General features: G+C 40.2%; 1 protein-coding gene across 1 annotated transcript in view; it reads right to left on the reverse strand.

Annotated features, from left to right (window-relative positions):
- The window catches only part of LOC136886518 (tetratricopeptide repeat protein 28), a 396,667-nt gene that overhangs the window by 106,761 nt on the left and 268,734 nt on the right, over positions 1 to 21,172 (reverse strand). Inside the window, exons 9-11 of the mRNA XM_068230732.1 lie at positions 15,964 to 16,196; positions 12,393 to 12,683; positions 7,779 to 8,113 (exon numbers count right to left, since the gene is read on the reverse strand). Of these exons, the coding sequence (XP_068086833.1) occupies positions 7,779 to 8,113; positions 12,393 to 12,683; positions 15,964 to 16,196 (859 nt within the window). The remainder of the gene's footprint in view (positions 1 to 7,778; positions 8,114 to 12,392; positions 12,684 to 15,963; positions 16,197 to 21,172) is intronic.

Raw genomic sequence — 21,172 nt, forward strand, 5'->3', positions numbered from 1 at the left:
CATCTTTTGGGATAACTACCTCATCCAAAGTATATTCAAATTCAGTTTTAAAGCTCCTGTTTGTAAAAGTTGTAACAGTTGATTTGCCTCCATTAACCTTCATATTATTTTCTTCAACCCATTGTTGGATACTTTCAAGGTCCCTTTGTAATTCTGAACAATCCTCAATGTTGTTTATTTCCCTATAAACAATTATGTCATCTGCATACAATCTTATTTTTGATGTTATATTGTTCCCTAAATCATTTGCGTTTATTAAGAAAAGTAACGGACCGATTATACTACCCTGTGCAATTCCCTTCCAAACTTTCTCTTCCTGAGATACATTATTTCCTACTTTGACTTTCTGAACCCTTGAATTTAGAAATGCTTTTATCCAACGTGTAACCCTTACGTCCAATCCTATTCCCTCCAATTTCTCTAATAATATTCCATGTTCCACTCTATCAAAGGCTTTGGAAAGATCTATGGCTATGCAATCTAACTGACCTCCTGAATCCAACTGATCTGATATGTCCTGCTGAAATCCCACCAGTTGTGCCTCACAAGAAAATTTCTTTCTAAATCCATACTGGCTCCTCATGAACCAATTTTTATCATCACATATCCCTCTGATGTACTTCGATATTAAACTCTCCAGAATTTTACAAACTATACTGGTCAGGCTGATTGGTCTGTAGTTCTCTGGTTTCCTTTTATCACCCTTTCCTTTATAAATTGGTATTATTATAGATTCCTTCCATTCCTTTGGTATTACACTATTATTTATGACATAGTCAAAGAGAAATTTTAAATAAGGCACTATGTACCACCCCATTGTCTTTAATACCTCCCCAGCAATTTGATCACTCCCTGCTGCTTTTCCTTGCTGAAGCAGTTGGATTTCTCTGAAAATATCTTCGTTTGTGAATGAGAAGCTTCTTGTTTCCCTCTGTCTCTCTCCCTCTCTATCTTCTGTTTCGGTTTCCAACTCTTGACAATCATCTACTGAATCTCTAAATTCCCTACTAAATAGGTTTGCTTTCTCAGTATCTGTTAAATAGTGTTCACCCCCTTCTCCCACCATTGTAGGAATTTGGATTCCTTTTCCTTTTTGATTCATGATATATGAATACAGCTTTTTCCATTTCCCTTTGTGGTCATTACCCTCTTGAAGTATGCCATTCATATAATTCTCTTTTGCTTCCTTTTTCACTCTATTCAGTTCCCTCATTAGCTGTTTTCTAGTTTCTCTACTCTCCCTACCCTCTTTGATTTTCCTGTTTACTATTCTACATTTTCTTTTTAATTTTCTTATTTCCCTTGTATAATAAACAGGGTCTGAGGTCATTTTACCCTTCTTAACAGGTACAAATCTCTTCTCTCCTTCCCAAATAATTCCTTTAAATTTAGCCCAAAGTGTATCCACGTTACTCCCTTCACTTATCCAACAACTGAATTGTGAGTTAAGGTAAGTCCCAAATTCATCAACTTTAGTTTTTCTGTACAATTTCTTGTCTTGTGTAACCCTCTTATTAAGCCTTTTTGGTACGAGTCCTACATCCATTATTACAGCCTTATGGTCTCCTATTCCTTCAATTACCTCAGTTTTATCAACAATTTCCCATGGTTTAACCAAGAATACATCTAGTAAGTTATTGAGATGAGTCGGTTCTTGTACTACTTGTGTAAATCCTCCCTCCCAAATTAACTTATTTGCCAGTTTCTGTTCATGGGCTTCACTTGCAGCTCCTTTCCATTCAACTTCAGGCAAATTTAGATCTCCCCCAATTATTACCATATCATTATTATTGTTTTTACAAGTATAATCTATTATTTTTTCAAAGATTTCCATGTCTCTTGCCTCTCTTCCAGGCCTGTATGTTCCTATAATTCCCACCTCCTTCATATTATCACAAACTAATTTTATCCCTAATATTTCATCCCTTTCATCGGTAAACCATTCATGTGAACAGTAAGTTTCCTTCACCAGAATAAACACCCCCCCCTCCCTTTTTATCTCCTCGGTCTCTACGATAGACTGTGTACCCTTCTGGAAATACTTCTCTATTACCCACCCCTTCTTTCAACCACGATTCCACTCCTATCACCACATCAGTCTCATAAGATTCCATCAATGTACCGAATTTTAATTGTTTATTTACTACACTTTGACAGTTTACCAAGAGCAATCTCAGACCCCCTTCCTCCCTAAAACTTTACTGTTGCAATTGGGTAACTTGAAATTCCTTACTATCCTGAGTTTCTTTTTCTAGTTGACTGAGCCAGCTTAAAGTATAGCTGGCTCTTTCTACTAGTTTTCCTGGTCAGTATTATAACTCAAGGGAGTTGCCTGTTTTACAGTACATATCTTAAGATTAATAAAATCTAGAACAATATTTCCTATCTTTCGTTTACCTGAATTGTTTAGATGGAGGCCATGTTTTGTATAACAGTATCTCTCAAAGCTGCTGCATTCAATAACTTGAGTATTCCGAAAATGTTTACAAATTTTAACAATATCTGTATTGACCTTGTCCACTTCAATGTTCACACACGAATCTCTACTCAAATCATGCCTGTGGGGCACGTTCACTACAAAAACGTTAGTGTGGGTCAGCTTCCCTAGTGTATGTTTAAGTTGTGATCTTACATTCTTGGCGTCGTCGCGAGCTACGTCGTTCGTCCCACCGATGATAAGCACTGCATCGCCGCTCCCGAAGTTCCTAGTTGCTGCTTCTACGTTTTCCACAACCCTGCTGATAGAAGCTCCTGAATATATTTCTCCGGTTGCTGCTATATTCTCGTCGTTAATCACTCCCGCAATTCCCCTTCCTTGGCTATCACCAAACACAGCTACCTTCGCTGATTTAGGCCTAACTGGGTCTTGAATCTGAATTCTAGGCCTAAATTTCAAACTCGGCACGGCAACGGATCGCAATGATTTGGTTTCACGCGCGCGATCACTTTCTTCCAGGATTAAATTATTTAGGGCAGAAAACCTATTTCTAATGTTTATTTCCGGAAATTCAGTTGTAGATTTCTTCTTAGCCGGCCATCCACGAACTACCTGACACCACGTGCTCGAGTTTGTTACTTGTACCGGTATATCACTCGAAGAATGGTCAGTCCCAAATTCTAGCGATCGCAGTCTTTCTTTTAATTCTTGATTTTCAACTTTAAGAGTCTCATTGTCCTTTTTTAGAATGTTTATAATTTCTAATGCACTTTTATATTCCTCATCGACTGTTTTCGGTGCTTCGTCAACGCCGTCCCCAACAACAACATTCCGAACACACTGCTCACAAATCCAGTCAACATTTTCATTAGTTTTTACGTCTCTAGGGCAATTTCCGCATTTATAATGCCACCATCGATCACATGAATCACACAACATTCCATTTTTCAAAAAAAAAAAAAAAAAAAAAAATGTGAGGACCGCTCAGTAAATGTCTATAATTGTAACTATTCATTATCTTGGTACAAGAAGACGTTATATTCCCATTGCGACTTAGACAGCACAGCTTGTTTGCACGGTTGCTCCTTTCATCACGCAGTTCAAGGATCAGGCTAACAGATGGAATTCAAATCTAAAAATCAATATTTCTCGCCCTTTCTGCTTTTTTCCTTCGTAGTGTTCATCTTTTATTTTGAATATTTTCCTGTGTATATTTATTAGTTTCCTCACTAACAGCAAATCAAATAGAAGTGTTTCAGTTTGCTCCAATACATTGCCTAACGTCTGCTTCAATCATCGTTTGAATCAGTTACTGTACAACTCACCACTACCTCTTTATCCTCTAACTCTAATTGCACTGTTTCCTTATAATTCACTCATTTTGGATGCAGGAAAGTCAATACCATAGAAACAGGGCATTAGACAATCACAACAAGCTGACTGTCTGCAAAATGTTTTCTTATTTTTGTATGTATGCCAACCTTCTCCATTACTCTAAATTACAGTAGAAGTCTGCTATAGCGAGTACGGCATATAACGAGAACCCCGTTATAGCGGTAACTTTTGTCCGTCCCTTCAAAATTCCTATATTAAACTGTGTTTTATTCTTCGGTTACAGCGAGAACCCTATCACTGACGCATCCGTTATTACGAGCGATTATGCGTGCTCGATTTTTCCGTTGCCGATATTCATGCACCCAGTCATTATACTGCATGCGATCGATCATGTTCAATATCGTATCGTTTTCTCGCTATGCCCACCAGCGAGCTCTCTCGTCGACATTCGAAGGCAATGTCGGAGTCGATTAGTAATACCCATCGACTGCTCTTACGCGAGGAAAATGAGAGAGGAGAGCATGTTTTTGTACTAAATGCATAAATAACGTGTCCGATAACTGTTGTTAACTTGTTAAAGATAAACGCTGAATAAACGATCGCTTAATTTTAATGTTAAATACCGCAATTAAGTAGGAATGGGATAGGCCTACACCTCAAGATATGGCAGAGTGCGTCATTAATTACGAGGTTAGTTCATATTTTCTTGCGTACGTTAAATTACGGAAAGGCTATTATCATGTAAATTTATAGCAAGAAGGTTATAATTTTTCTACTTCCGCTTGAAGCATGTTTTCATCATACATATACTACAGAGAAGTTAGGATATGTGACACTACTTATTTCAATAACAAAACTGAAATGTTTGCCACAAAATACGATCAATCAATTTCGGTACGGTATAGTTTTCGCGCTATGTGCATTTGCGAGCTCTCTCGTCAACATTCGAAGGTGACATTGGAGTCGATTAGTAATACCCGTCGACTGCTGTTCTCAAAAGAAAATTCAAAATCCAAATGAAAGAGGATGACACTTTTTCGTAATAAATGCGTAGATAACGTGGCCGGTATCAGTTGTTACTCGTTAAAAATAAAGGCTGAAGTAAACGATCTCTTAATTTTAATGGAGGTATACCGTATACTGAAATTAAGTAAGAAAGTGATGCACCTCAAGATATGGCAGGGTACCGGTACCTACATCACTGATTTCAGAGGATAGTTTATATTTTCTCGCATCAAATTTCGGAAAGCTATTCCCATGTCAATTTTTAGCGAGGAGGTTATCATTTCTCTATATGCCTTTCAAATAGGTTTTCGTGGTACATATACCATTAGGTTAGGTGATGCTGTTTGTAGAAGAAAACTGAAATGTTTGCCACAGAAGCCTCTGGAGTGATACTTTTTTCCTCCGAATCCAAGACGACGTTTTTTTCTTCAGAATCTCATGTGAAAAATCAAGGGTCATTTTGCATTCGCGGCCTGATAGTAATGAACACCACTGGCAACTATCGCAATAACCAGGCTGTTTCTTTTCACCCCTGCGCGTTGACAATAAACGACCGCCTCTTTATCATTGGCCTACATCGCTAGCCGCGGCGACCTGTCGTACACAGCCTATGTGTAACGTCACTGGATCTCGGGAAATAGTGAAGAGAGAATGACATTCTATTATCCTCTACAAAAGCGCTTCTCAAATCTGCCGAATGGCATCAAAACATGCGACCCTTCGAATTCTTAGAAAGGCCACGGGTACTCAGTTGCAGAGTTATAACGTGCCTGCTTACCTTTGACGCTTAGTAAAATTAAGTTTTATAGACAGCAGGAATATTTTCGTGATGTATCGTCGTATTGTAAAAATACGTGGTACAGGTATTGCCGGCAAATATTCAACAGGTTCTCGTCGATGTTATGATGCCAATTTTAAGTTAATGGCTATTAAACACTCGGAAATGTATAATACTTGTGCAGCCACAAGAAAATACGGCATAGGCCTAACTAAAGCCAATATTCGGCATTACCGTGAATACAAAGATAGTTTGAAAATGCGTACTGCACAAAAAATGCATTCAGTGGCCTGCATGGGCGGAATTGCCATACCGCGGCGCAATAAACCCGCTCGTTTACTTTCAAAGTCTGCGATTACGACCTATACATCGCTAGCTGCTGAAGTTGGCCGAATCTGGCAAGCAAGACGAGTGTGTAGCGGCAGCCAGTTATATCTGATGCTAAGTGAAAGTGACAGTTTTATAGTAAGCAAGAATATTTTCCTCATGGATCGTCGTTGTATTGTAGAGACGCGTGGAATGTGTATTGACGGCAAATTTTCAACGAGTTCTCTTTGATATTATGATGCCAATTTTAAGTTAATGGTTATTAAACCCGCTGAAATAAAGCATAATTTCTACAGCCGCAAAAAACACGGCATAATTAAAGTCAATGTTCGGCGTCTACAGTCTAAAAGTGCGTACTGTATAAGAAAGACATTCATATGATTGTACAAAGCACTTTTTAAGCCTGATTAAAATTTTTTGAAGGAAAAAGTGGGGGGGGTGTCGTCTTGGTTTCGTAGAAATACTGTAATATTTATTTCTTCAGAATGCAATTAAACACGCACTTTCATGTAGTATCGTATTTCGAAAAACAACAAACAAGTAAGCCGCAGTGAGGATATTATCTACGAAAACCCGAATTTTGAACAAACTGATTGCCACTTCATACTGAATTTAATGAGTATGGGGGTTTTCCCGACTTTTACAAGAAATTGAATATAACGACAATCCGCTATAACGAGTAAATTGTTCGCCGTTATGAATTCTCGTTATAACGGACTTCTACTGTACTTTACCAATATGTTATAATTATAAATACAATTTCCTCTTTAAAATGATATATAAGATCTGATAAATACATTGACAATAAAGGAGCTATCACACGATTAATAAATGCTGATGTAATATGTTGCAATTGCCACTTTCGCGGTAGAGCTACATGGAAATGCATTGCGAGTGCGACATTTATTGGTTATAGAATTAAAGTTCAACAGCCTACCAACAGGAGATTTATTTATTTATATTGTGTCAAAAGCAAAGTTACATATATAAAGATATATAAAAAATATCTATAAAAAGCTGAAAAAAATAAACTGTGCACCAAAGGTTCAGATTGTGACGTCGCCTCAAGCAGCTCTTTTTTCCATACATGTGCCAGGACATTCACCATATCCACACAAAATAAAAACCACCAAATAGGGTCGTGCAACGTCGGAGCGCAGCCTATTAAAAGATCTCTAAGTCTTCCAGTAGAACAGTACTCCTTAGCTTAGGGTTCCCATAATGCATTTCTCAATGAAAAACCAGGGACATTTTGTAAAAAAAAAAAGAGGACTAAGTATATCAGGAATAAATTCAACACACATCATAAACCCCAAGAAGAAGAAGAAGAAGAAGAAGAAGAAGAAGAAGAAGAAGGCACTTAGAAAAACAGCCCAAATTCGAAATCCATAAGAGTATCCATCACTGAGAATGTGGAATTCAACACAACACAAAGCCTTAAAATGTGTTTTTGTCATCGTCTGTTGTTTAAAGGGACCTAACATCTAGGCCATCAGCACACAGCTGCAATGAGACAGACAAAATACAACATTTTTTCCTGTATCATCATACTGGTACCCTTAAGTGATCCACACGCAGGTGAAACAGAAATCTACTGCATTATCTGCATTTGCAGCTACATATTTAAAATGGAACAGATTTCCATTGTCCACAATTTTTTTTAGAAAATACTTTTGGAGGAAAGTCAGGACATTGGGACGAGGAAGTTCTCTATTTCTTTATGACAAGGCAGTCCCTTTACAAGATATTAGAATCATTCTGTATTGACGGTTTTCACTTTACAAAGTAAATTTGTATTGAATAAGGAGGATACTTTGAATATTTCCTTTGTAAAGGAAGTTCCTTATCTTCGGTCATATCACATAAAGGAGGAGAAACTCTGAGATGAGACTATACCTTGCGATGGCCAGCTGATGTTCCAGACATGAAATAGCCTGCTCGCAGTTGCCCAACGTGCTATGGATGTGACCCAGTTCGCCGTAGGCGGCAGCTCGAGCTTCGGGATTGTTGAGCTCGTGGGCGACGACGAGTCTCTTCTCGAAACACACCAGCGCCTGCTGCAGATTTCCCAGGCACTTGTGAGCATGTCCCAGACCTCGGTACGCTCTTTCTTGGTCGCGAGGGCTCTTTAGTTTGAGACCGATGGCCAGGTGCTGCTCGTGGCACTTGACAGCTTCCTCGAGGTCGCCCAGAGCGTCGTAGCAGTCGCCCAAGTTGCCGAATGCCCGACCCTGTGAATGTACATTTCAGGGGTCAGGTGTTTTGGTGTCAAATAAGTCTGAGACTTCCTGGTTGGTTCTACAACAACATCCTGCTGCCATGGCCATCAGACAGATCCTATATCAGACAATCTTGGTACTTCCAATTCTATAGACACACATGCAACGAAAGATGAACAACTTTAATTTAAGTTAAAATAACAAAAGTCAAAGCTTGAAATTTGAACTGGTCTGTTTGCAGTGAAGAGAATTTACAAGCACAAAACCTGATTTTATATATGTTGAGTAAGAAATGATAATCATATCGTATACAACACTTGCAATTCATCAAACAGAATGTTATTAAAAGATGTCATTGAAAGTTGTTTCATATGTGGTGTTGAAGAATCTCTTTTGGTGACAGTCTTCAGAAGACTGGAATTAAATTAATTTTAGGGACAAAGACAGTTCTCGGCACATTTGGTTTTACAAAGATTAAGAGGGTTGACTTGAAGTAAACCATTCTTTGTCATAAAAAAAGTTACGTTATCCAACAGGTCCACGGGAGTGGGCAACATTTTCGTAGTACCCCATGTTTAGTCGAGCTATCCCCAGTTTTATCACCCAAGGTAAACCATTGTTTGACATAAAAATGTTAGTCATCAAAAACGATGACAAAGTGGCAAACATACTGTACTTGGTCCTTGCTGGCTGAAGTGGAGATTCTGCTAGTGCAGGGAGGTTTCTTCGTAAACTATACTGATGTCAACAGTCAGCCTTGGATTGTGTTTCTGATTCACATTCATGTGTATATTTTCATAAACGTTGAGCAACTTGATTTTTGTATTCCATTTACAATTAAGGTCTCGGTCTATGAAAGTGGAAATCTACTAACTGCTGATAATCTGTTGTCTTTTCTAGCATTTACACATTCTAGGCATGTTATAAGTAAATTTACACCCATTTGTACAACTAACTTGCCTTGCTTTATAAAGAACTTGTCCGTTTTGTTTATAGTGTGTTCTGGCGGCTATATTCAAAATGTTTTTGAAAGTGTTATTGTAGGTGAGGGTGATTTTTAAATTCTTTAGTGTGTTTACTGACTGGTTTCCTTTTTATCGTATTGACAGAGTTGCTATTGTTTCAAGCTATATTACATATGGTGTTCATTTAGTGATTTTTCAGTGACTCTTGAAAAGGCTTTCTTGTGGCTTCAGCAACGCAAGAATAGGAAAGTGCTGGCCTTGGGAAGGAAGCAGCCGTGGCCTTAATTAAGGTACAGCCCCAGTATTTGCCTGGTGAGAAGATAGGCAACCATGGTAAACAATCTTCAGGGCTGCCAACTCAACAACTCATTTAGTTGTCTTCCTGTATCGTCAGTTTCCTCATCTCCACCTCCAGTTCTTCCTGACAAAGTCCTCCCACTTGCTGACCACTGTCTCCCTCTGTCATCCTCATTACCTGTCCAAACCGTTGTAGGCTATTTGCTTCCTGTTTCCTTCGTCTTTCCTGGTCTTTTGGCTCACTGCCTTGTTCTGCAGGGTACTTAGCTGAAGTAGGATATTTCTCACTTTCTACTAATTTCAACAGTTTCTCTTGTAGTCCATATTCTTTAAACTTCTCACTCCACTTCTTCTGTACTTTGGCTACAATTTCTCTCCAAATGACAACACCTGCAAATATCAGAGTGTTAGACTCTTTGTAATGTTCTTTGAGGAATTTTATGATCTGAGCAATGCCGATGATGATAAGGCACTTCTCTGCTCGACTCCTCTCTTGGTTTCAATCCAATCTGCATCCCCTACTTGGACACAGCTAAAGCATTCCCAGATCCTCGGGACACTGCCTTCTTGATGTTCATAACTATCACCACTAAGTTCTTTCCGTATTCCGAATGCTTCTCTGTTAGCATTCTGAAAGCAAATATCAGGTCTGTAGTGATTCAGTTCTTCCTGAAGCTGTATTGCTTCCCCTCCAATGGCGGTTCTCCTATTTTTCTGAGTCTTCTTTCAAATGACTTTCTGCAGAAGCTTAAGTGAGAAAGGTTAAAAGTATATAATATAAAATATCAAGTGTTGTGCTTTTAGTATTAATGTTTTTTAACTTAATGCTTTGTTTTTTTATGGCTGAGGATGGTCCAAAGGAGCTAAAACATATCATAATTTCCTATAACGGTAGTCCAGGCATGCAGCTATGGTCTGTACACTTTTGCATTAATCAATTCTACTACTTAGTTCTCTGTTTGGCTGCGTTAAACTTGGCACCCTCTTTGGAGGAACTAATTTATTGTACTACCAAGAAGGAAGCGAGTTATTTGAGGCGACCCCTTACTTTATCCTCCGCAAACTTTGTTATGCACTGAGAGGAATGTAAGGAACAATATTGTGTGTGAAATAATGGTGATGTTTTTTGAAGGACTTCATTAAGACAAATTTCAGATTTCAAGTTGTTAAGTACAGTACATTTATATTTGAGTGTGATTTGACAGAACCTTCCAAGAACGAAACATGTCGGGTTGTGTCTCTCCACCACTCTTCTCCTGTTTTAAGTACATCTTCTGGTTTTCCTCCCCTCTTCTCTCTGCACTCCCATACTGAATCTGTCCACCTCTTTCAGGGTCTTCCTCGTGGTCTCTTTCCTGTTAACTTCTCCGAAAAAGCTTTCTCTGGCACTCTCTCTTCTCCCATTCTCATCATATGCCCGTACCACTTTAGCTTTGTTCCTGTCTTGAAGTTTCAAGATTCCTGTCCTTTTCCTTATCTCTTCATTTCTAATTCTATCCTTTCTGGTCTTGCTCTCGATACCTCTTAGGAGTTTCATCTCCGCTGCCTGCATTCTACTCTCCTCTCGTTTTGTTGTAGTCCACGATCCAGCTGCGTAAGTTAGTATGGGTTCATAATAGATTGAATGTAATACTTTCTTACATTTCTTCCGGACATCTTGGTTCCACAAAGTACCCCTTAGACTCTGGTAGAAGCTGTTTGTTTGTTGTATTCTTTTCCCAATTTCCTCGGTAATCATTCCATCTTCTGTGATCACACTTCCCGAGTACTTGAAACTTTTAACCACTTCCAGAATTTTACCATTCAGTTTTATCTTTCCTCTTCCTTCCTTCCTTCCTTCCTTCCTTCCTTCCTTCCCCTTGTCAACACTATTGTTTTACTTTTCTCTTTGTTTACTTTCATCCCACATTTTTCTATCTGTTGATTCCATAAATCTGCTTGTTTTTTGCACTTCCGTTTCATCCTCACCCCATATCATCTGCAAACAACACGGCTTTTGTTGCCTGTCTTCCCAATCTCTGTTTAATGTTCTTATGAATTTCATCCATGACTACGATGAATAGTATGGGGGATAGTCCACTTCCCTGTCGGGGACCAGTTTCAACTTTAAACCATTTTGTTTTTCCTATACTTTTTTGCTATTTGCTTTACGTCTTATGGCGACGACGGGATAGGAAAGGCCTAGGAATGGGAAGGAAGCGGCCGTGGCCTTAATTAAGGTACAGCCCCAGCATTTGCCTGGTGTGAAAATGGGAAACCACGTTAAACCATCTTCAGGGCTGCCGACACTGGGGCTCGAACCCACTATCTCCCGATTACTGGATACTGGCCGCACTTAAGCGACTGCAGCTATCGAGCTCGGTTTTCCTATACTAGTCTTCACACTACTAACACAATTTTTGTACAAAGCTTTTATCATTTGCACTTCCATCCTGTTAACTTGTTTTTGCCTTAATGCAATAATAATAATAATTTCGGTGGCTATTTCCAGCCGAGTGCAGCCCTTGTAAGGCAGATCCTGCGATGAAGGTGGGCGGCATCTGCCATGTGTAGGTAACTGCGTGTTATTGTGGTGGAGAATAGTGTTATGTGTGGCGTGCGAGATGCAGGGATGTTGGGGACAGCACAAACACCCAGCCCCCGAGCCGGCCGGGAATCAAACCTGGGACCCTCTGAACCAAAGGCCAGTACCCTGACCATTCAGCCAACGTGTCAGAGTTTTCCTTAATGTGTCCCATACCAACTGTCTAGGCACACTGTCATAAGCTTTCTCATTGTCAATAAATGTCATCACTGTGTCTTTTCCAAACTCCCATCTTCTACTTCAAGCGTAATGCAGTGTTTAGTTTCGTCGGTCTGAGGAACCTAACTGCACATAATGACGACAAATATAGTCTACATATTTGCATTTAATTATTAACATACCATATTTTAAATGTATTATCAAAAACTGTGTGTTGGTTAACAGAGTTCTACTGTAGCATTTATGAGTGAAAGAGAGAAATATACTAAAAGTGGACCATAGATACCTTATCCAACATGGCTGTCGGAGTGGATAGCTGTTCCAAGATGGCCAGCTGCTGTTCGAAGTAGCCAATAGCATCCTCGTAGTGTCCCATGTTCAGTCGAGCTATGCCCAGGTTTCCAAAAGCTTGAGCTTCGACGGCATTGTCCTTGAGTTCCTTGGCTCTCTCCAGCTGCTCCTGGTAGCACTTCATGGCATTAGTGTAGTTCCCAAGAGACATGTGAACTGCTCCCAGGTGACCGTGGGCCCGACACTCGCCCTTCAGGTCGCCCATCTCCTGCCGCAGGGTCAGCTCCTGTGTATTAAAAGGTGACATATTGAATCTTTAACTCGGCAGCACTCGCTCATGTATAGGGTTTCATACCTTTAGGCATTTCTGAAATTAAAAATCTATTCATAAGTTGGTTCAGCCACCAACAGACATCTGGCTCCCTCTAATTGGTTCTGCTATCTATTGGCGAGTTATTTAAAACTTTTCCTGTATGTTAAGAGAAGTTAGGACTGAGTAATTATTGACAGAATGAATAAAATTTGGTTTGTGCTCTCCTGATGGTAAAATAAGGCCATATACCAATTTTCAGGAAAATAGCACAGAACTTTCTGAGAAATTAAAACCTACAATTTAAAATTTTTAAAAATCGATAAGCATACAAAATGCTCCAGCTGAACAAACTGGTGTACAGGCAGTCCATGAATGTGAGGAAAAAATATGTTTTATGTGTTTATGTTTTTCTCAAATTATGCTAAAAATACCCTTTTGAAGACTACTATCTTTTAAAGTATCAACATTAAAAAAAATCCTTCTGTTAATATCAAGACAATACAGGTGTTAACAACCCATGAAATTCTCGTGGAATTTGAACTATGCTGTACACAAATAATATCGTGTCAAGGTGATGGATCCTCAGAACTCATAATACCAATATAAATGGTCCGTTATTGGACATTATAAATTTTCCAGCTAGCTCATTCTTGGTTGCCAGCGTTTCGCCCTCGTGTGCTAGGGTGGGCTCATCAGTTGGTACCTAGCACACTTACCAATACGCTGGCTAGTGCATACCGTGGAGGCCACTGCGTAGGCTAACTGGAGCCACCGGCAGTGCCAATGCACTAAGAGACTTTGTCTCATCACTAAAAATTGATGCCTGTGATGAGACAAAGTCTCTTAGTGCATTGGCACTGCCGGTGGCTCCAGTTAGCCTACGCAGTGGCCTCCACGGTATGCACTAGCCAGCGTATTGGTAAGTGTGCTAGGTACCAACTGATGAGCCCACCCTAGCACACGAGGGCGAAACGCTGGCAACCAAGAATGAGCTAGCTGGAAAATTTATAATGTCCAATAACGGACCATTTATATTGGTATTATAAATTTGCTCATTCAGGACAAATATTTCAGATTCCCTATGGGAATCAACATCTATATCGTCCTCAGAACTCATGTTGAGTGCACTACATACAGCACAAGTGAGGGACTTGACACCGCTTCGCTCTATGAAATGTGGTATTCCGTTTAGTGACCACCTCATTGAAGTCATTTAAGAAAAGGCAAGGAAGGGAGTCTGCCACCTGGGTGACTGCCCTAAATGCAGATCAGTATTGAGAGAATTGAGTTCAAGCCTTCCAATTTTATCCTGTATTTTAACTTGACGTATTCGGTAACTGGAATTATATTTTAATGTGTATTTGTCTATTTTACTCATCTTACAAGTATTTTTGGCTGATATCCAAAAACAAGGATGAAACATGTCCCGACACTTGTTAATTGCTATTTAATTAATTTTTTTTTTCTGTCGTGAAGGTGGAACCTTTGACTGTACCTTTAAAAAAAGTGTTTTATGGTGTTGATCAAAAGAATTATGCACTGAAAAAAAGGTGAAACATAAATAAATACCCATCACATTACAGCTCGGAAGGACCTTGGCGTACCAAGCGACTGCTGCTGAGCTCGAAGGCCTGCAGATTACGAGGTGCCGTGTGGTCAGCACGACAAATTTTCTTGGCCATTATTCTTGGCTTTCTAGATCAGGACCGCTATCTCACTGTCAGATAGCTCCTCAATTCTAGTCACATAGGCCGAGTAGACCTCGAACCAGCCCTCAGATCCAGATAGAAATCCCTGCCCTAGCCAGGAATTGAACCCAGGGTTTCCAGGTAAGAGGCAAGCACGCTGCCCCTACACCACGAGGCCGGCTGAAAAAAGGTGAAACATGTGGACTTAAATAACAAGTCTTATCTCCTCAACTGGGTGAATAGTTGGTAATTGTTCAAGTCTGCATCACACACGTAACCAAGCAGCAGTTTAATCAACTTATTTAAATTAATTTTGAACATTACTTACTTTCTTTTTTCATACTTTACGCCCCCATCGGAGAACTTTAATCATTCGTATACATTAAAATTAATAGTATTAAACAATTGGCTTTTGAGCTTCTTCTTACGCTCCCAAAACTTTTTCATCCTGTTGGACCTGGCTGGCCTTTGGTTATCAGTAATGGTGTACTTCCTTCCTTCAAATGTTATGAGTTTGAATCGTAGGTGTTTATTCCTTAGAATCCCCTTCTCTTCAATTTGGAGCATTGCTAAATTTAATTCTTCTAAATCGTTCATAAACCAAGTGTTCTTTGTTTTATTTTTCCAGAAGTAACTAAATAACTGCTTCACTAGTCGGGTTTCTGGCAGTCTGAAGGCAATTGCTTTCACGATACACCACTTCATTAGGTAATAATCTCCACTGGCCATCAACTTTGTGTTTCTTATTGATGATTCTTCTCTCTACTTTACATGCAGTTTATTGGTTGTTGATTTAGTGTTCAATTTGAAGAGTGTTTCACTTCGGGTTTTACAACTGTAATGTAATGTCGAAATTTAGCATTGGCTGGGTATTTCCTTATATTAACACCCAGATACTTACAATGATCCCCTAAAGGAACTTTCACCCCATCAACGCAGTGATTAAAACTGAGAGGATTTTTTCAACCTGACTTTTAACCCCATTGCGCGCTGTCCATCTCACAACATTATCGAGGCATTTGCTTTTCAGTTCTGTTCAAATAAAGATAAAATTGTTAAACACACGTAATAGTTCCATTAAAATTCGATGATTGAGCTCTTCTTATGTTGGCACGATGATGTGCTGTTGATAATTCTTAGTTAAGAGGTTATGAGGCAGGCAGAATATTTGACTGTAAGTGCACAGCTATTAGCAATGTTAAAAGTAGGCAAGGTTGAAGCAACTTATATTTAAAAGTGTAAATGTATTTGTGACCTTGTCTCTTTTACTCGTCTTACAAGTATTTTCAGCTGATGATATCAAAAAAGGAGGACGAAACATGTCTCGACACTTTGCTAATTAAACATAATATTGTTTTTTGACTGTACCTTTAAAAAGTCTACTATACACAATACAGGCTTTGCAATGAAATTCATTTTATGCAGTAACTATAAAACAGCATAGTTCTTCTTGGGGCTCCGCATGTGAAGGCCAGAATGTATTCTGTGGTGTGGCATATTGAGACTGTACATTCAAATTCAAATCATTAAAACAATTTACTATTCTAATTAAAAGTTGTGAATACCTGAGTGTGGTAGCCCAGAGCCTTGTCGAAGCAGCGAAGCAGCCGGTGACCCAACCCGAGAGCACCGTACGCTGCTGCCTCCAGGCCTCTATCTCTGCCCTGACGTGCAAACGACAACTGACGTTGATACATCTTTATGGCTTCCTCAACGTCTCCCATCTTGATAAGGACATCGCCGATGTTGCCCAGAGCACGGAACTTCCCCGGCAGATGTTTCATCATGTGAGCTATAGCTGACAAAACACATTGCAGTTGACATACGATAGAAACATGTTTGAGTTTAGAGAAGCACATGAAACAAAATTAAAGCATAAGAAAGCACAACACACACGAGATAACACAAGTCAACATGTGACTCCTAAGTTTTACATATCTGTTCAGATATGGAAAGACATTGGGAGTACAGCAAAGATTTAATGATTACATTTCTTGATATAATAATGACAATGTGCCATGGTAAGGATTAACAGTGTGCATTTTTATTCCTTGTTCAACAGTGTAATATTAATATTCGACTCGTCTGTTTAAAATCTTGACTTATTGGCCAGTGATAGGTCCATATTGAAAAGAGGCCCTGGAGATCTTTGTAGTACTGCGGCCAACGGGTTTTTTTGCTAGTTGCTTTACGTCGCACCGACACGGATAGGCCTTATGGCGATGATGGGACAGGAAAGGCCTAGGAATGGGAAGGAAGCGGCCGTGGCCTTAATTAAGGTACAGTCCCAGCATTTGCCTGGTGTGAAAATGGGGAAACCAGGGAAAACCCTCTTCAGAGCTGTCGACAGTGGGGTTCGAACCCACTATCTCCCGGATGAGAGCTCACAGCTGCACGCTCCTAACCGCACGGCCAACTCGCCTGGTCCAGCGGTTGTTGACGGGGCCCGGAGATCTGTGTAGTACTGTGGCCAGTGGTTGTTGACGGGCCACGGAGATCTCTCTAGTACTGCGGCCAGAGGTTGTTGCCGGGCCACGGAGATCTCTCTAGTACTGCAGCCAGAGGTTGTTGCCGGGCCACGGAGATTTCTGTAGTACTTCGGCCAGCGATTGTTGATGGGCCCCCAAGATCTCTGTAGTACTGCAGCCAGCAGTTGTTGATGGGCCCTGAAGATTTCTGTAGTACTGCCGCCAGCAGTTGTTGACGGGCCCTGAAGATTTCTGTAGCAATGCGCCAGCAATTGTTGAGGGACCGCAAATATCTTTGTAGCACTGCAGCCAGCAGTTGTAGACGGGCCACGGAGATTTCTGTTTTTACGCATGGGCATCATTTGAAGCTTGTGCTATCTTTTGACTATAATTTTTACTACTTTCAATCATGTCATGAAGTAGAGGGATCATAAATTTTAATGTTGATGTATTTTTTTAACACTAGAACAGCAGAGAATCTGACATTCCTAGAACAGTGGTAAGGGGTCATTTTGACCCATCATAAGATATGCTTCGAAATGTTCAAAATAGAACAGAGTAAAACGTATTTTCTTCTACTGGGTTTCCATAACTTTATTTTACACATAAGGATATGAGATTACTTTGTTGTTGTTGTTTGAGTCATCATTCCATAGACTGGTTTGATGCAGCTCTCTATGCCACCCTATACTGTGCTAACCTTTTCATTTCTACATAACTATTGTATCCTATATCTGCTCCAATCTGCTTGTCATATTCATACCTTGGTCTACCCCTACCGTTCTTACCACCTACACTTCCTTCAAAAACCAACTGAACAAACCCTGGGTGTCTTAAGATGTGTCCTATCATTCTATCTTTTCTTTTCGTCAAATTTAGCCAAATCAATCTCCTCTCCCCAATTCGATTCAGTATCTCTTCATTCGTGATTCGATCTATCCATCGCACCTTCAGCATTCTTCTGTAACACCACATTTCAAAAGCTTCTATTCTCTTTCTTTCTGAGTTAGTTATTGTCCATGTTTCACCTCCAAACAATGCCACGCTCCACACAAAAGTCTTCAAAAACATCTTTTTAATTCCAATATCAATGTTTGAAGTGAGCTCTTCCTTGCTTGTGCTAATCTGCATTTTATGTCCTAATTTACCTCCGGAATATTTTACCCGGGAGGAAGCCATCATCAGTACATCATTCATACAGAGAGAGCTGCATGTCCTCGGGAGGTAGTTACGGCTGTAGTTTCCCGTTGCTTTCAGCCGTGTAGCAGTATCAACACAGCTAAGCCATGTTGAGTATTATTACAAGGCCATATCAGTCAATCATCCAGACTGCCGCCCTTGCAACTTCCGAAAGGCTGCTACCCCCCTTTCAGTGAACCATTCCTCAGTCTACGGACATTAGTTTATGGACCTTTTATATTACTGATGGACACATGAATAATCACAAACAACTGCGCCATGTTTCTGTTTCTCTAAGGAGTTTTCACAAAATTAACCAACATGCTAAACACAACTTCTATTTTTCGTGCACATTTTTCGCACTCGGCTTTGAGGCACTTGCTGCAGACATTGCTAGACTTTTTGCCTTTACACAGACCAACCTGGCACTTCTTCCGCTTTTTAGACGGACACGGTCCCACGGCCTCCTCTTATTGTTGCCCTTGCTCGTCCCGCCTCGTTAGTTCACTTGCCAGCTGGAGGATCAACTTTATCTTCCTACCCGTTACTTGCTTGTAAATGACCCAAGCATTGATAGCTGTTAGCTCTAGGATATTGTAAAAGACCTCCTGCATGCAGACTTGAATACTTATGGGACATTTGGTCGACTACTCGGGCTTGTTTGTCATAAATTGGGTAAATCTACACCTGGTTTTGCTGGGAAGTAATTGTTCATGGACTGTAATATTTTCACTTGGGTGGTAACAGTGAAACCAGTTTTCCACGAATTTGTCTCAGATTTCAGAAACAAGAGCAAACCTGTTAGCTGGCAGGCACTCAGCTCGGGTTGATTTCTCATCGAAACGGAGGAATCTGAGAAGCTGTCGAAATCTCTTGATATTGTGTCCTTCGTGAATTGCTGTCAACAAGAACGCGACCATAGTTCATCCACAAACACAGGACACCGCGGGTATACATGATGGCAATCATAGCCTCCAACTCCTCGAGTGACACGGTCCAGTCCGTGAAGTTCTTTCTGAGCGTTTGATTCTGTGTGTCGTTTCATTAGACAAAGCATCAATTCATCAAAGAGGAGGTGAAAGGCACTAATGGCAGATTCGTAAACTCGGTGGTAAGAATATGCTGCGGGACCTTCCAGATCCCTCAGGACGTTCACTGAAGCCCGCCTACCAGATTAAGAGTTTGAATCCAAGACCTCCCACTCGGTTCCGTCTCGGGCAACCATCTTCACTGATGAAACACCTATTTGGGGCGAGTTCGGAGATAGATTATCATTTTCAACTTCTCTTGGGGATAACTCATCCTCTGTCTCATTGTGGTCTTCATCCTCACTTGTCTCTCTTGTCTCAAGCAAAAAATCACCATCTGAATCGGATAGTTCACCTTCAGACTCAACGACTGTATTTTCTAGCATACGAGATCATGACGATCGTAGGTGCTCTGGAATGCGATGTTCTCGTAGCGCTAACCAGATTAGGTCATGTGGCGCCCGATCAAAGGCCTGCTCAAGATCCAGAAAAGCGAGAGGAAGCGGCTTATTTTTGTCACGGTGTTTCTCGACTAACAGCCGTGCAGCGTGGATTGCATCTGTTGTGCCAACATTTTTACAAATCCAGCTTGGATCATTGTAAGTTTGGCTATCTCGTGAATCCTTTTGTCGAGAATACGTTCGAAGACCTTCATGGCGTGGCTCAGAAGTCTGATCGGGCAATAATAAGAACAATTGGCAGGACTTCCCTTCTTCTTGAAGATTGGTACGGTAATGCTCCGTCGCCAATCTGATGGCATTTGACCTTCTTTGATGATCTGATTGAAAAGCTATGTTACCCGCGTACATACAAAGTTTCCACGACTACAAAGACCATATAATTAACACTAGAACAGTGGAAGAAGTCAAAATGACACCCACCTTCAATTTTACTTTAATAACATGCCCTTCTCTTCAAATATCTTGACTTTTCATCCCGTTCACGGTGCTTGTATTGCACCCAGCAAAATGTTTACATTTTCATTGATTTCTGATATGGCATAGCCTGGGGTCATTGTGACACTTGTTTGCATCGTCAGACAACAGTGTGTATCCGGCCAATATTATTAGTATTGCTGAGCTCTTACTGAGTGGCACTGGCCTTCTGACTCCAACTTGGCAGGTTCGATCCTGGCTCAGTCCGGTGGTATTTGAAGGTGCTCAAATACGTCAGACTCGTGTCCGTAGATTTACTGGCAAGTAAAAGAACTCCTGCGGAAGAAGAAACAGCTGTACCATAAGTTTCTTTCAGATCTCGTTGGAATGCCTACAAAACAGCCCGTAGTGAGGAGAAGAAGGTCCTTCTTGGAGCCTGTTTCTGCCTTAAAGTACCTATACATACCCTTCCATTTTTTCACTAAAATTTGTATGACCGTCAATCATGCATGTCATCATGTTATTCTTAGCCAACTTGTTTTCTAGATTCAATTTCCTAGTAAGTTCCCTCAATTTCTCTTTACTTCCACAGCCATTTCTATTTCTTTTGAATCTGCATCTCCTTCTTAGTCTTTTTATTCTCTGTTATAATATAGTGGGTCGTTACGATTCCTTACGACCTTTATAGGTACAAACTGGTTTTCACATTCCTCAACAATTGCTTTAAACCCATTCCAGAGTCTGTTTACATTTTTATTTACCATTTTCCAGCTATCATAGTTACTTTTTAAAAACTCCCTCACGCCTGTTTTATCAGCCATATGGTACTGCCTAAAAGTCTTAAAGACCTTCCTTTCTATCATTTATCTGTAACTACGACAAAAACATCTTTGTGATCACTGATACTATCTATTACTTCGGTTTCTCTATAGAGCATATCTGGTTTTATCAGCACCACATCCAGAACATTCTTCCCTCTATTTGGTTCCATCACTTTCTGAATCAGCTGTCCTTCCCATATTAACTTTTTTGCCATTTGTTTGTCTGTCATTCGCATTTCCTTCCCAACTGACATTTGGTAAATTCAGATCTCCCTCTGCAATCACATTTCCTCTCCATGTCGTTTCCCCACATAGCTGATTATCTTATCAAATAATTCTGAATCAGGATCAGCGCTACCCTTTCCTGGTCTGTACACTCCAAAGACATCAAGTTGCCTATTAT

The sequence above is a fragment of the Anabrus simplex genome, chromosome X (genome assembly GCF_040414725.1).
Source record: "Anabrus simplex isolate iqAnaSimp1 chromosome X, ASM4041472v1, whole genome shotgun sequence".
In the NCBI taxonomy this organism is placed as follows: domain Eukaryota; kingdom Metazoa; phylum Arthropoda; class Insecta; order Orthoptera; family Tettigoniidae; genus Anabrus; species Anabrus simplex.